Below are 16,721 nucleotides of genomic sequence, written 5' to 3'. Positions count from 1 at the left end.
TCAAGGCTAGAACAAATATGTGTAAGGACAGAGATGGACAGCTTTTGGGAGATAAAGAAGGGATCCAAGATAGAGGGAAGGAATATTTCCAACACCTTCTGAACCCAGTAGAAATGGAGGGGAAAACACCAACTACCTCAAGGAATAACAATGAGACAAATGAATCGGAAGTCACAGCACCATATATGCAAGAAGTGTTAGAAGCCATACAGCAAATGAAAAACAATAAAGCACCAGGTATTGATGGAATCCTGGCAGAGTTGTGGAAATATGGAGGAACCACACTACAAGAATACAGAAGAAATGCCTGAAGACTGGCGCAAAGGCATCATATGTCCAATATACAAGAAAGGGGATAAGCTGGTATGTAGCAATTATAGAGGGATCACACTGCTGTGTACAGTATATAAGCTGTTCACCTCCATCCTGAAGAAGAGACTAGAACCCCTGGTGGAAGAAATTCTAGGAGAATACCAGGCAGGGTTTCAGAAGGGAAGATCCACTATTGATGAGACATTTACTGTGAAACAAGTGTTGGAGAAGTGTTGGGAATGGGGCATAGATGTGGTACAGATGTTTATCGACTTTCAACAAGCATATGACTCTATTGACAGGGATTAATTAATGGAGATATTAAGAGAGTTCAAGATACCAGAAAAGCTGGTGTGACTGGTGGAATTAACTATGAGAAATACAATGGTGGGAGTGAAAATTCAGACTGAAGTAGGCAGCTTCTTTGAAGTGAATCAGGGATTGAAGCAAGGAGATGGCTTAGCACCAATTCTATTTAACCTGGCACTAGAATCAGTGATTAGAAAGTTAACGGTGGACACCAGTGGAACACTTCTATACAAAACAGCTCAACCAGTTGGATATGCTGATGACATTAATTTGATGGGAAGAACAACAAGGACAGTTAAAGAAGCATTTGAAGACTTGAGTAGAGAAGGCAAAGAGATTGGACTTAAGATCAATGAACAAAAGACAAAGGTAATGGTGCAGGCTCGGAGAGGGAAGTATACAAATGACCAACTTGTCCCTGCAGGATCTAAAGTGGAGGTGGTGAATGAGTTTAAATATCATGGTGTACATCTAACCAACAAGAATGAGAAAACGGTAGAAATACAGGCAAGAATTCAAGCTGCCAATAGAGCATACTTCGCAGTACTACCTCTCTTCAGAAGTAGAGATATAAACCAAGGCCTAAAAGTTATGCTATACAAAACCCTCATTCGCATTATAGTGATGTATGGAGGAAAACCGTGGAGATGATAGATTCCTTTGAAAGGAAAATCCTGAGGAAAATTTATAGACCCATATGTGTACAAAGGGAATGGAAAATTAGATCTAACAATGAACTATATTCCCTGTATGGGGAGGCACCCCTGTCGCATGCCATTCGTATTAAGAGACTTAAATGGGCAGGTCAACTAATTAGCATGGAAGAACACCAAATCCAAAAGAAGGTATACTTAGGAGACTTTGGAGCAGGAAGGCCTGTGGGAAGGCCACGTAACACATGGGAAGATGGTGTACATCAGGACACATCCTCAAGATCCCGAATCGGAGAGTTGCTGCGAAGGATCGACAAGTTTGGCGGTGAGCAACTGGGGAGGCCATGACCCGAAAACGGGCCGTCGCGCCATAGGTAAGGTAAGGTAAGGTAAGGTAAGGTAAGGTAAGGTAAGGTAAGGTAAGGTAAGGTACGAGTTCTCGCTTCAGGGTACTTACAGGAGTTAGACAAGGCTGTAATCTTTCACCTTTGCTGTTCGTAGTTTACATGGATCATCTGCTGATAGGTATAAAGTGGCAAGGAGGGATTCAGTTAGGTGGAAATGTAGTAAGCAGTCTGGCCTATGCTGGCGACTTGGTCCTAATGGCAGATTGTGCCGAAAGCCTGCAGTAAAATATCTTGGAACTTGAAAATAGGTGCAATGAGTATGGTATGAAAATTAGCCTCTCGAAGACTAAAATGATGTTAGTAGGTAAGAAATTCAACAGAACTGTATGTCAGATTAGTGAAAAGCTGCAACAGGTAGATAATTTTAAGTATTTAGGTTGTGTGTTCTCCCAGGATGGTAATATAGTAAGTGAGATTGAATCAAGGTGTAATAAAGCTAATGCAGTGAGCTCGCAGTTGCCATCAACAGTATTCCCTAAGAAGGAAGTCAGCTCCCAGACAAAACTATCTTTACATCGGTCTGTTTTCAGACCTACTTTGCTTTACGGGAGCGAAAGCTGGGTGGACTCACTATTAATAAGTTAGATGTGCCAGACATGAAAGTAGCGAGAATAACAGCTGGTACAAACAGGTGGGAACAATGGCAGGAGGGTACTCAGAATGAAGAGATAAAGGCTAATTTAGGAATGAACTCAATGGTTGAAGCTGTACATATAAACTGGCTTCGGTGGTAGGGTCAAGTGAGACGAATGGAGGAGGATAGGTTACCTAGGAGAATAATGGACTCTGTTATAGAGGGTAAGAGGAGTAGAGAAAGACCAAGACGACGATGGTTAGATTCAGTTTCTAATGATTTAACGATAAGAGGTATAGAACAAAATGAGGCCACAGCACTAGTTGCAAACAGAGGATTTTGGTGACGTTTAGTAAATTCACAGAGGCTTGCAGACTGAACGCTGAAAGGCATAACGGTCTATAATGTGTGTGTGTGGTTTTTTTTTTTCTTTCCAATCATGAAAGTGGAAGTTGTTTTTCAGTTCTTACAAAAAAAAGATTACAGATATGGCAGCGGCACAAGATTTCTAACACCGCTCCAAAAGAGTGTGTGACATTTTCTTCCAGGCTGAAAGGAAAAAATGAGAAAATGAGCTCATACAGGTCGAAGTGAGGTGATAATTTTAATGAATGTGTGGACTCGACTGAGACAATTTCAGTTGTGCCGCCAGGAGGTGGCTGTTGAATTAAACATGCTTTGGAAATTATACCTACATCCCTAAACTGGTCTACCACTACCACTATTCTCTTCAGAGTGAGAGAAATTACACGGAGATCTTCAAGCTCAAAGACCTGCTAAGTCTACTTGTAAACAATTGAAAGTGTTCTCAAACAGTGAGTAATTTACTTCATTTACTTCCTTTGAGAAAAGTGTCAGTGTTATTTACAATCTGATGTATGTTTTATGTGTTGTGTCTTTCTTGTGTCTTTGTGTACAATAATTTTGCATTTTGAACCTGTATTAAGCTGTTGTAAATTAGTAAAGAAGTGCTTCATAATACAGGGGCTGCCCGGGCGAGGCAGTAAAGACGTGCTCAGTTCGCCCAGAAGGCTGTAGGTTCGAATCCTAGTCAGGAAGTCGTAAAATTTAAGAAATGAGATTTCCACTTCCGGAGGGGCAAATGGCCCTGAGGGTCACTCAGCCTGGACCAAAAATGAGTACCAGGTTAATTCCTGGGGACAAAGGCGGCTGAGCGTAGAGCTAACCACTCTACCCCATCAGGTGCTGAGGTTACGAATAGTGGAAACCTTTACCTTCCAACTCTCCAAGGGCCTTCATGGCCTGTACGGAGATGACTTTGCTTTCTTGCTTCATAATACATAATCTAATATGACAAAAATGGGCTGAAATAATTACAAGTTGGGAGACGTAATGGCTAGGGATGTATTTGAGGGGAAAGGGTTAATGGAAATATGAGATAATTTTTAGACCTTTTGCCTAACTACTATTTCACCCAGCATGAAACAAACTATTCATAGCCTCAAATAATTACAGTGCATTCACCCTTCAACTTAAATACCGATTTCCAGTCAATTCTTTTCAGCTGTTTTCTCGTAATACGTATACACACAAACAGACAGAGAGAGACATGACAGAAATTTAAAACATAAATTTTGTTCATATTCTGGAAGTGATTGACACACAAAACTCAATTTTTTAGCATTATGACCAAAGTTTACAATTTATAACTGTTCGGTTCATCAGTCTGCTGAAACTGATTTTGAATAATTAAATTTATAAACTATCTGAAATAGAAACAATAGATTCTGTTGAAGTTTCAAGAATAAAACATGACATTCTATTTTACTTTTCTTTTCTAGATATAATTCTGTTACCATACGTATTCTTTTTCAGGTAGTCTATAAATCTATTTATTCAAAATTAGTTTTGGCGCACTGAAGTACCTACAGTTATAAATTACCTCTAAGTCAAAACTGAAAATAGATGGCTTCAGATATCACAAACAAACAAACAAACAAACAAACAAACAAACAAACAAACAAACAAACAAACAAACAAACAAACAAACAAACAAACAAACAAACAAACAAACAAACAAACAAACAAATTAATTCTGACCAAGGTACAGTATTTTATTTATACAGATGTTCAATGTTCATGGGATGGAATATCTGAAAGGCAGAAATGCAAGATCAAGAACAAAGGATATAGGGTAGCAGTGATCTAAAGTATAGTCCCAGAAGATTAAAACAAGAAAGAATGTGTGGTTACCTTCAGAGGAGAAACTAATCATCCAGCATTTCTTCAGAGTCATAAAGTTATAAAATATGTTTGTATGTCTGTATTCTAATGCCCAGGCACTTGGATATGGTTCACTGATTATGACGATGGGCAGATTGCAATCTTCATTTTTTTCATTTTTCATTCACCTCTTCGGTCAATGAATTAGTTACTCCTTGTCACAGATGTGGAGATTATTATGCATGTGTACGTGTTGCAGTATCCAGCGTGATGACTACTTGTTGTGTGTTGGTTAGTGTTTTATCATGATGATGGCGATAATGACATAGGGAGAGGATGAAACCCAGTGTCAGAACATACCCTACTCCTCTCAAATAACACAAAGCAGTCTGCTCAAGGCTTAGTGTCGCCATTCAATAGACAAATCACTATCAACAGCAGCAATTGTCATCACTCCATATGAACACTTAGGACAGGTTTGGAATTGAAACCAAACTTTTAGTACACAATCTAATGATTAGGAATTTTATACCACCATCTTTCTACCCTGCTGGCCACCATTCACATGGTGAAAACTTTTTCCACCAACGGGACTCAAACCGGCTAACCATCATATCAGACTATAAAGACTTTACACCTTAACGATCCTGGCCATCGGGTGGGCTGTTGTAAACTACAGATTCTTATAACAAGGGGAACTGGCCATTGTTATTAGACTGACTGATCATATCCACAAACTAAAAAATGTTGGTACATAATTTTCGTTCACCGCTTCCAAAGAATTTTCTGGCCACTAACCTCAAGAAAGTCATAGCTGCAGTTGGGATGGTTCTCCAGTTTTACAGTAATAAAGTTGAACTGGATTCTTCTTGTGAGTGGTGCTCTCAGTGTCCAAAAACAGTCTCTGTTCTTTGGATATTTTCCAGGATAACCAGGTGAACTTATAGAGCCATGAGAGACTTCCACATGTCCTCCACACACTACAAATAGAAAACAGTCGTTCAGCTTCAAACCTTAATATCAGACACTTCAGTTGATACATTTTAGTCTAAATAATGCAACTGAAAAAGCAATTTTAAAAAGTACATTACCAGGTGTATGCGTAAGTTTTTGCCAGTTTTTGTGATAAAGAAAACACGTAATTTTCAAGGGAAACTCATTTTTTGTTTATTCAAAATATTGGCCATCAGCTTCTACACACTTCATCCATCTTTCAGGTAAGTTATGAATACCATGCCAGAAAAACTGCCTGTCTTTTGCGGCAAACCACTCGTCGAGCCATTTTCCACCTTCCTCGAAATTGCTGAAGTGCTGCTCTGCAAGCGCATGCCCCATTGATGTGAAGAGGTGATAGATTGCACCAGGTTGGGGGAGTATGGCAGGTGTAAAAGGATGTCCCATCCAAGCGATTTCAAGGTGACTTTCACTGGTTTTGCTGTGTGAGACGGCGCATTGTTGTGTTATAAAATCACTTTGCCATGTCTTCTGGCCCATTCCGGTTGTCTTTCGATCAATGTGTGATTTAAATTAATCATTTATTGGTGATAGCGTTGTGCATTAATGGTTTCGCCGGGCTTCAAGAGTTCATAATACACAATACCGCTCTGGTCCCACCAGACACAAAGCATGGTCTTCTTGCCGATGCGATGTGTCGAAACCATGTTCTAATTGATGGTGCGTGTTCACCATATGTTTCTACCAGCAAAAAATGACTTTCCACAGGCTTCTTCTTTTGATTAAGTAAGAAAAGCAATATGTGCCGCACATGTTCTTTTTCAAATGTTTTTTTTCTTTTCAAATGTTCACTGAACAATACAACACAGATGCAAGTGTTTGGAATACTCAACTTGTGTGTGTTGGTAGGTTAATGTCAGATGAATAAACTGACGTATGTGTCAAATTCATACGCTGCGTACTGTTTGCTGGCGCCACCTCTCATTGAAACCGGAAAAGACTTATGCATACACCTGGTAATCCTTCAAATGATATGTGGTAAGATATGTAAGTAATAGAGTACTGTGATGAGCAGAGCTCCATCATCAACCCTAGAACTGCAGCAGGATTTTCCTTCAGATGGTGATGATATTTTCTATCTTGCTTTGAACTCCTCTAAAACTATAATTAAATTGTGAGATACATGCATGATATGCAATTTTAAAGATAAAATATTAGTCATTTTGCTAGAATACCAAAATAATAGCTCAAAGAATAATAATACAGATACAGAAAGAAATGCTATAAAGTTTATAACAATAATTACCAAGGAAAATGTTTGATAATTTTCCAACTACTTTGAAATCATTTTAGAAAAGACTAGGTAAACAACTGATGGAAAATCTGATACCTGGTGACAGCCCTAAATGCAGATCACTGATGACTGATTGAATGATAAACGATTGGAAAAGAAACATCCTGGAATGGGAGTTCACTTAATATTTTAACTTAAAATGTAATACTGGGAGTTCACTTAATATTTTAACTTAAAATGTAATAATATCATCAATAATAAATCTATCACTTTTGGAGATATTTACACTAAAATCTTCCATAAATAAACTGAAAGGAACAGTCTATATATATAAAATAAGAGTTTTGTCTGTACACTGCTCAGAATTTGAAAAGAATGGTATTTCTGTATCGGTCATGTCCACAGTAACAAGAAAATGCATTTTTTACTTTTCCGTAATTTCTGTCTGTCTGTCTGTCTGTCTGTCTGTCTGTCTGTCTGTCTGTCTGTCTGTCTGTCTGTCTGTCTGTCTGTACACGCATCACGAGAAAACGGCTGAAGAGAATTTTATGAAAATCAGAATGTAAAGTCGGGTGATGAACCGCTACAATCTAGGCTATAAATTATTTTAATCACGCTGAGTGAAATGGTAGTTTAGGGGAAGGCCTGAAATTTAATTCTCAAATATTTATGTTATTAGTGGTCGTGTCTTAATGAAAATTGCTAGACAAAGATGGGAAATAATTCGCTACAATATAGGCTATACACGCTGATAAAAATGGTAGTTGACCGGGCGAGTTGGACGTGCGCGTAGAGGCGCGCGGCTGTGAGCTTGCATCCGGGAGATAGTAGGTTCGAATCCCACTATCGGCAGCCCTGAAAATGGTTTTCCGTGGTTTCCCATTTTCACACCAGGCAAATGCTGGGGCTGTACCTTAATGAAGGCCACGGCCGCTTCCTTCCAACTCCTAGGCCTTTCCTATCCTAACGTCGCCATAAGACCTATCTGTGTCGGTGTGACGTAAAGCCCATAGCAAAAAAAAAAAAAAAGGTAGTTTAGGGGAAGGCCTAAAATTTAATTGTCAAATATTTATTTTATTAGTGGCCGTATCTTCACGAAAATTGGTATGCAAAGTCGGGGAATATGTCGCTATAATCTAGGCTATCAATAATGTTAGTTGCACTGAGTGAAATGGTAGTTTAGGGGAAGGCCTGAAATGTAATCTTCTATCTATATATATAAAATAAGAGTTTTGTCTGTACATTGCTCAGAATTTGAAAAGAATGGTATTTCTGTATCGATCATGTCCAAAGTAACAAGAAAATGCATTTTTTACTTTTCCGTAATTTCTGTCTGCCTGTCTGTCAGTCTGTATGTACACGCATCACGAGAAAACGGCTGAAGAGAATTTAATGAAAATCGGAATGTAAAGTCGGGTGATGAACCGCTAAAATGTAGGCTATAAATTATTTTAATCATGCTGAGTGAAATGGTAGTTTAGGGGAAGGCCTGAAATTTAATTATCAAATATTTATGTTATTAGTGGTCGTGTCTTAATGAAAATCGCTAAGGATGGGAAATAATTCGCTACAATATAGGCTATACACGCTGATAAAAATGGTAGTTTAGGGGAAGGCCTAAAACTTAATTCTCTAATATCTATGTTATTATTGGTCCTATCTTAATGAAAACTGGTATGTAAAGTTCTATAATAAGTCGCTACAATATAAACTATAAGTAATCTATCTTCACTCAGAAAGAAATGGGAGTTTAGGGGAAGGTATAAAATTTTATTTGCAAATATTTATGCTATTAGTGTCCCTATCTTAATTGAGATATGTATGCAAAGTCGGCGAATAATTTGCTACAATCTAGGCCATAAATAACTTTATACACGCTGCGTGAAATGGTAGTTTATTACATTATTACGAAATCTCAAATCAGATAAAAGCAAATTCTTTAAAATATTCAATCTAAATACACTCACAACTGAAACCATTTCGGCAACGCAAAAAAGTCCCCCTACACATAACACGCCAAAGCTTAACGCCCCGCCTGCAGGATCGTCCTCTACCCCCACCTCAACAACAAATAAGAATTCCCCACCCCGTAGCACGTCAATAGCAAACGCCCCGCCCAACAACTCTTCCCCTCAACTCCCTACCCGCCCTTCACAACAGCTCTTTCATACGTACAACACAAGGAGTAGAGCCACAACAGACAATAGTCACAGTAACGCAATAAGGCCCACAAGATTCTGTAGCAGCAGACAAAGGGGTAAGTGATAATGCAACATCAACACTCACATTATAAGCACAACACACACACACAATATTACTTAAGTTCATTTCCATTTGTTCCAGATGCTTCTTCCATTCCATAAATCGAAAGAAACATAATCAGACACCAGTACTCAAAATTTGGATTGAAGCCCCTTTTAACCATAACTTACATCAAAACTATCAACTTCCAACGGAGAGTCTGGTCGCTACAAACAAGAATTAAATATGTCAATACTTCCTCTGATCAAATTGCCAAACTGCAGCAGCAAGCCTCATCAAATCTAGAAGCCATTTTCCAACGAACTCAAGACTTCAATTCTAGATTATCATTATGACTAATCACGCATAATGCAAAATTACAGTCTTTTTAAATAACATTATTTAGAGAGCACAATTCTTAACTATAATTCTCAATACTGAAATGTTACTGTATTCTAGAAACCAACGCACTTCAGAAACTATGGCTCCTATATATTAACATCCAATATTTATATTTATATTTATGACTCAAATTTTAATGCCGAATTATAGTTGAATCAATTTTATTTTAACATTGCAAACAATTTTTAGCCAAATTAAAAACTGTGTTTTGGACGTCGATGTGTTTTAGAATTAAGAGTTAATCCATTTTAACATTTCAAATCATATTGTCATAATTTTTAATTGTGTATATTATTCTTGTTTTAAATATTGTTATCACTGAAATCAGATTTACATTCAATGTAATGAAATTTGTACCAACAACCCAAAAATGACAAACCTTGAGGCAATAGTATAGGCTGATGATGCTTGTGAATAAAAGCGAAACATGTCCCGGTAAATTAGTGTTGTAACATTACAACTTAGCAACACAAACTGTAATTTGTATTGAAAAGGTGGGTTAAAATAACCAACAAATTGTTAGTATATCATAGCATAGTTCAATACGGGTCTAATAATGAGATTAGTTACTGTAGTACTGTTCGATAAAAGTGAGAAAATGTGCGGTTTATTAATTTGATCGAGTATTTTGTATAACATTGCTTTTAATCACTACATTCCTTCTGACAACTTCAGGTAGGAAAACCACAAAGACAGTCTTTCTGAGAATCTCGTAGCGAAGCACGGGTACATCAGCTAGTATTAAATATAAAAGGACTGAATTTTTGGGAGGCCTATTTTGAGGTCCAGGAAATCACATTCTGGTAGTTCTACATCACATCAATTTACACCTGCACCCCTACTATCTACAGAACATTTAAAATGTTTACTTATAGTAGTAGTAGTAGTAGTAGTAGTAGTAGTAGTAGTAGTAGTAGTAGTCCCTTTGAGCTTGCCAATTTTGTCTGAGTCAGGAGTTTTTGAGGTACCCTGTAGTGACAACATACATGGTTCACGTTCACTCTCATCATCTCATGAATACACCCTTCTAAACAATAACCATCATCACTTTCTTTCTCAAAAATAAATCACTCTATTTCATTATCATCAACATAAACAGACATGATTTTACTTCACAGATAGCATTTTGAAGTGTAGAATTAAAAATATGCCTATATTTGAAACAAATGCCATGACAAGTTTGCAGAATTCTTCAAAAGGAAAGACACAACTTTCATTAACATGGAAATTGTACAGCTTATGCTATCTGTTGAGTTTCTTGCTAACTACAGCTAATTTCCTGACCATCTGCCACACAGACAGTCTGCAGTTTTAGGGTGAAGTCTTATTGAGGGAAGGAGTAGTTTGGAATACATGACATGGGCAAGAGAGATCTATGATAATTGAAGAAGAATTCAAGTCTTTCTACCCCTAAGTCACGTTATGTGAAGAGATCAAATCAGAACCATTGAGAAGTACAGACCGAATACCTTCGCACTACTTCTGGAGCAGTGGATGGGAATAATGTATTGTGGATGTCTGGAGGATATTCCATAGTTGTATTCAAGGCCTGTCAGAGCAAGATTCTGCGGGATGTGAATGAAGTCAGTCAGCAAATTGAGAAATGAACATCATGTACCCAGGAGACTAAGAAAGTGGGTTTACAAAAAGCAGCTGACTAGGTAATGTTGCAACACCATGCTACTTGATGGATGTGGTACATTAACAAGGGGAACCCGCCAAGTGTAACAACCTGATTTCCCAAAAGCTTTGCTCAGCAAAGGAGGGGCTGAAATAAGCGAACACATGTTTCAGCTTAAATGTAGACACTCGAACATTTCCGAGAAAATGACTGTTGAAGTTTCCAACGTGCTTTACGTGCCTATTAGAGTGTAAAAAGTTCAAAGCACATAGTGGTGCAGCGGTTATCACAGCAGCTTCATAGTTTTGCGGCCTGTGTTCAAATCCCAGTGATTTTTCCTTGTATCTACTTATGTCCATTGATGATTACTACACAAATGTTTCTTATCCCTTCGTGGACATTTCTTATCTTTTGCTAAGACCAACATTCTTCAAAGTGTAGTTACTTTTTTTGCCTTCCTACTGATTAGTGGATACAAGGGCATTATGTTCATTGTAAAATTACAAGTGGGCTTCACAACAAGTGTTATGTGTTTATACGTAGTATATATATGGTGTTTTTCAGGGATTACAACATTTGGTAAAGTCATTCTTATATCAATGCTTCAGAGAGATATGGTGCATTCGCTTGGATGATACCGATCATAGAAACATTAAAAACATAAAAATGTCACGCATCACGAAAATTGCACGAAGGCAGATTCGCCACAATTACATTTCTGGGTGGAAATGTCACTCAGGAAAGAAACATTGTTAACATTACTGAAGATTTCACATGCTGGCAATCAATTTTTGACAAACCAAGCATAGGGGATCATTTTTCCAAAAACTGGCATTTGCAACTGATTATGAAGCAATGCGTGGATATTTACTGCATCGCGTCTAGTCATGATATCGCTTTACTGTGCGATGAGTGTAAAACAATTGATGTTTTAAAATTCATTTACCAGGCAGAACTTCTATAAACGAAAAAGTACAATGATATTTCAAAATACATTGAACAAAACCATTCATGTAGTAATCATACATACTACCAAGTTTTGTGATTATTTATTGTCCCATTGGTGGCAACTTACTTGTGTCAGGCTCCCCACTTTCATCTTTCCTATTCGACCTCCCTTGACCAACACTCGTTCCCTTCTGACCCCAATGATACTATACTTGCGAGGCTTGGGAGTCTTTCACTTTCATGCCCTTCATGGACATTTCCTATCTTTTGCTAATACCAACATTCTTCAAAGTGTAGTTACTTTTTTTGCTTTCCTTCTGATTAGTTTTAAGTGAGGATGGTAAGCCAGTTGCAGGACAATAATCACAACCACCAACACCTGATGAAGGCACACTTCAAAGCCGTGAAAAGGATGGAAGCCAAAGGAGACTGTCATACATTTTGTGGCTAGGCTTCATGGATGAGCAACAGAGGTACTATGCAGTGTCTATCCACGTGTCAAAGGGCCACCATAGCGCTATTATTTCTGTCCTGAAGAAGGTGATTCTGAAATTTTTGGATCTCTACAATGTCCACCAAATGACAGTCGTCACCTATAGCATCCAGCTTAACCCATTGACATACAATTACTTCACATGAAAAAGCAATGGGAAAAAAGCTAGAAATATTTAAATGATATGTTGCAGGCCAGAGTAAAGTGTAGCTTACACTGAAGTCGCAGTCAACATCCATGGCTGTGACAATATGGAAGTTGCTGGGTATGGGTAGTGCTGAGTAATGACATTCAGAGAATGACTAGTACATCTGAGTGTTATGAAAGGTGCTGCTCATAGGGTCAGTCGTGCTGCAATAGTACTTTCTGACCCAATGGGGGGATGACCTAACAGACGCAGACATGTTGCAGCAACCAAGTTTGAACTGTTTCAATTTCCACCTTTACCAGAGATGGTCTAGTGTTAGGATAGACTTCCACGCATTCACGACCAAATGGGAAGAGAGTTTGTGTTCCAGTGACCTATCAAAGGCTTTTGACAGCATAGACCATAGGGGACTACTGACAAAAACGAGGGCTATTGAACTAGATAAAAGAGCGGTTGAATGGGTGGCTACATTTCTAGCAAACAGAACTCAGAGATTTAGAGTAGCTCAAGCATTATCTGATCATGTAATGATTAACGGGGGGGGGGGAGGTTCCTTCAAGGCACCATTATTGGAACTTCATGTTTTCTTATGTATGTAAATGATATGAGTAAGAAATGGAATCACAGCAAGGCTTTTTTGCAGGTGATGTTTTACTGTATAGAGTAGTAAATAAGTTACAGGATTATGAGCAACTACAAAATGACCTTGACAATGTTGTGAGATGGACAGCAGACAATGGTATGATGGTAAATAGGATGAAAACTCAGGTTATGAGTTTCACCAAGAGGAAAAGTCCTCTCAGTTTTAATTACTGTGTTGATGGGGTGATAGTATCTCATGGGGTTCACTATTGTCGCGGCCACCAAATTAGGCGGGTGAGGAGAACTGCACTGTCATCAGATATGGGAACGGTGAAGCGACAGATGGTCGAGAGTCGCTTACCTCCGAGCACGGATTGGCAACGCGGATCATGCAGTGCTGTCTAGCTGAAGCCCACCCGCTCCAGGCCACCTTGCCCGAGTCATTCCCTGTCGTGCAGCTGTTGAGCTCACACTGCAAGTGCAGTTAAGGATGGATAGCCAAGTCAAGAGAGAAGTGGCAGAGAGGAACAAGACATTCAAAATTAAGGACATAGAAAAACTCACGTCAGAAGCCATCGACCGTGTAACTGCTGCAGATTGGGAAAAGTGCTTCAATCGCACAGAAAATCTTCAAACAGATGACTAGGCCAAGGAAATAGTAAGGGACAAAAGAATGGAGCCATTCATCATCAGTGTAAACGACGACTCGACAGATAGTGAGATGAGTGATGACAGTGGCTAAGAAATCTTAGACTGTCTTGAAGCTAGAATCCGATTCTTAATTCATTGTAAATTAATGTAACCTATTCTTTAAAGTAGTTCTTTTTATATGCTACTCAGTACAATATACAGTATTTAAATATTTAAACTTATAATGTAATAAAACTGATACAGATTAATATGTAATCGGAAAGCATTTACGGGGTCCTGCAGCCTGTGCTGGCGTGCGCACCCTGAACTGCCTCAGCTAGCGACATTTACATGATTGCTTTCTGGGCGATTTTCCAGAAAATTACAAGACACACGGAAATATGTTTCAGATGAAAAATATAAGTCAGGCGTTTTTTTACATTTTTCCCGCAGACAAAATTTTATTGCCTGAAAAAATAAAAACTTGGCCGCTTACTGAAATTTTCAATACATATTTCTATGGATTTAAATTTACTTGTTCAAGATTTTATTTTTAATAATTATCTAAAGTGGTTTATATGGAAAATATTTATTCCATTGAAATCAGCAGTCTTTTCTGAAGCTTGTAGTATAATTTGTTTTGAAACATTATATGGAGTAACATCAGGAGCTTGAGAGTGAACAACTCGCCTCATGCTCCGAAATTATGTGGTCAGTTAAACATTTCTTCGCCAATTGTTACATAATCTTAGCAACAGCATAATTTATCTGACACGCCTAATTTGGTGGCTGTGACAATAAGTACCTAGGTGTTAATATAAGGAAAGATCTTAATTGTGATACATTAATGAGGCTGTAAAATGTTACAGATCTCTTCATATGGTTTTGAGAGTACATAGGGGTTGTAGTAAGGATCTACAGGTTATACCTGGCTGGTTACCCCACTATGGTAATGAGTAGACCATACAGAAAGTGTCTCAACGCCGAGTGTCGGACAGCAGTAAATAACCCAATTCACTAAGATGACTAATGCCTTAGGTAGGGTGATGGTCCCCCCACTATAGGAAATCACAGTGGAACCTATCAAGTAGCTTCTGACCCTAGGTTAAGGCAGCTGCAAAAGGCATCTGTACTCCATGTTAGGAGCGGCCTGATCATCTGCTGGCAGTAGTTCGAAATGCTTTTGGGAGTGGTGACCCCATTGTAAAAACAGCCAAAAATAAAAATGGCACTTTTAAATCAGCCTGAGAAGCTAGGGCATTTCTCAGAAGTGACGCACAGTTCTTATGCTGGAGGAATTGCGAAAAGTGGGTGACCAGTAGACAATGTTATGAAGGTGGCAATAATCAACCTCGTGTCACACTGACTGGAAAGTCAGAAGAGATTATTGATTTTATGGAAACGAGAATATAGCTATGATGGGACTGAGTAAGGTTAAGTAGAGAGGAAAAGGGAAAGAAGTTGAGAAACAGACACACTCTCTACAGGAGTGAAGGATATAAGGTAGAGTATGTAGTCGGGAAAACATCCAACACAATCTTAGATGAGTATGTGGATAAAGTGGACTATGTAAGTGACAGAATAATCAAGATACAGTTAAGAACAGAGAATGGAGTAAAGAATTTTATCACCAAGCTTGATAGCCGCAGTCGCTTAAGTACGGCCAGTATCCAGTATTTGGTGACCCCATTTGGCAGCCCTGGTTTTCCATGGTTTCCCATTTTCACACCAGGCAAATGCTGGGGCTGTACCTTAATTAAGGCCACGGCCGCTTCCTTCCCAGTCCTAGCCCTTTCCTGTCCCATCGTCGCCATAAGACCTATCTGTGTTGGTGCAACGTAAAGCCAATAGAAAAAAAAGAAAAAAAGAAAAGAAAAACAAAGAATTTCATCCAAGTGTACGGACCCCAGAGTGGATGCAAAGAAGATGATATAGGTAAATTTCTGGAGACACTGGAGAGAGAAATAAAGGATGTGGAAGTGACTGTCACGGAAGACTTTAGTGCAATGGTGGGATGCAACAGAAAAGGAAAGGAAGAGTAATTGGACATTTTGGATATGGAAAGAGGAGTGAATAGGGAGAGAAGATGGTGGGTTTTTGTGTGAGAAATGGGTTCAGTCTGGTTAAGAAAGTAGAATAGTAGAATGATTAGAAGATATGGATGAAGAAGCACAAAGACAGTGATTACTTCTTGGTTGAAAGAACAAATCATACACAGTTGTTAGATGTAACAACCTTGCCAGAACTGTAGCTTTAGAGGGAGACCATAGAGTATTGGTAGCAAAAATGAAAGTAAGAAAAATATGAAAATAAAAGAAAAAAGAAAATAAAAGTATGGAAATTAAAAGACGTGAAAGTAAAAGAAAAATTCCAAAATGAATTGAAACAACACATATGCAGAACTGAAGTGGAGAGTGTCAAAGTGTTATGGAACATGTTCAAGAAGGCATTTGCATGCTGTGTAGAGAGTACTTGTGGCAGAATTACTGAAAGAATGAAAAATAAGGTGACCCCCATGGTGAAATGAGAGTGTGAAGGAAGATGTGAAAAATAACAAGAAAGCTTGGCAATTATGGAATAGGGATTTCTGCCCCCGTAGCGTAAGGGTTATCACTATTAGCTGCCATCCTCGGTGGCCAGCGTTCGATTCCCAGTACTGCCAGAAATTTAAGAATAGCAGGAGGGTTGGTATGTCGTTAAAATTGTACGTGCAGTTCACCTCCATTGGGGGTGTGCCTAAAATGAGCTGCCCTACCTCAGGATGAGGACACGAGTTTACTTTACTATGGAATAGGGATGAAACAGACGAAAACAGAAGGAGGTATCAAGAAAAGAAAATAAGATACAAGAGAGTAGTAAGTGAAGAAAAGAAGAAATGCCTGGTAGGATTTATGCTAGAGTTGGAAGAGGATTGTATATAGCACTAAAAGGATGCTAAAGGACTTGTAATAAGCAAGAGTCCACACATA

General features: G+C 38.5%; 1 protein-coding gene across 1 annotated transcript in view; it reads right to left on the bottom strand.

Moving 5' to 3' along the window:
- Cubn (Cubilin) overlaps positions 1-16,721 on the bottom strand; it is an 882,604-nt gene that overhangs the window by 731,806 nt on the left and 134,077 nt on the right. The window contains exon 13 of the mRNA XM_068225286.1: positions 5,238-5,419. Within this exon, the coding sequence (XP_068081387.1) occupies positions 5,238-5,419 (182 nt within the window). The remainder of the gene's footprint in view (positions 1-5,237; positions 5,420-16,721) is intronic.

This window comes from Anabrus simplex, chromosome 1, assembly GCF_040414725.1.
Source record: "Anabrus simplex isolate iqAnaSimp1 chromosome 1, ASM4041472v1, whole genome shotgun sequence".
In the NCBI taxonomy this organism is placed as follows: Eukaryota; Metazoa; Arthropoda; class Insecta; order Orthoptera; family Tettigoniidae; genus Anabrus; species Anabrus simplex.
The sequence above is the reverse complement of the archived record's forward strand: the minus strand, read 5'-3'. Positions and strand labels throughout refer to the sequence as shown.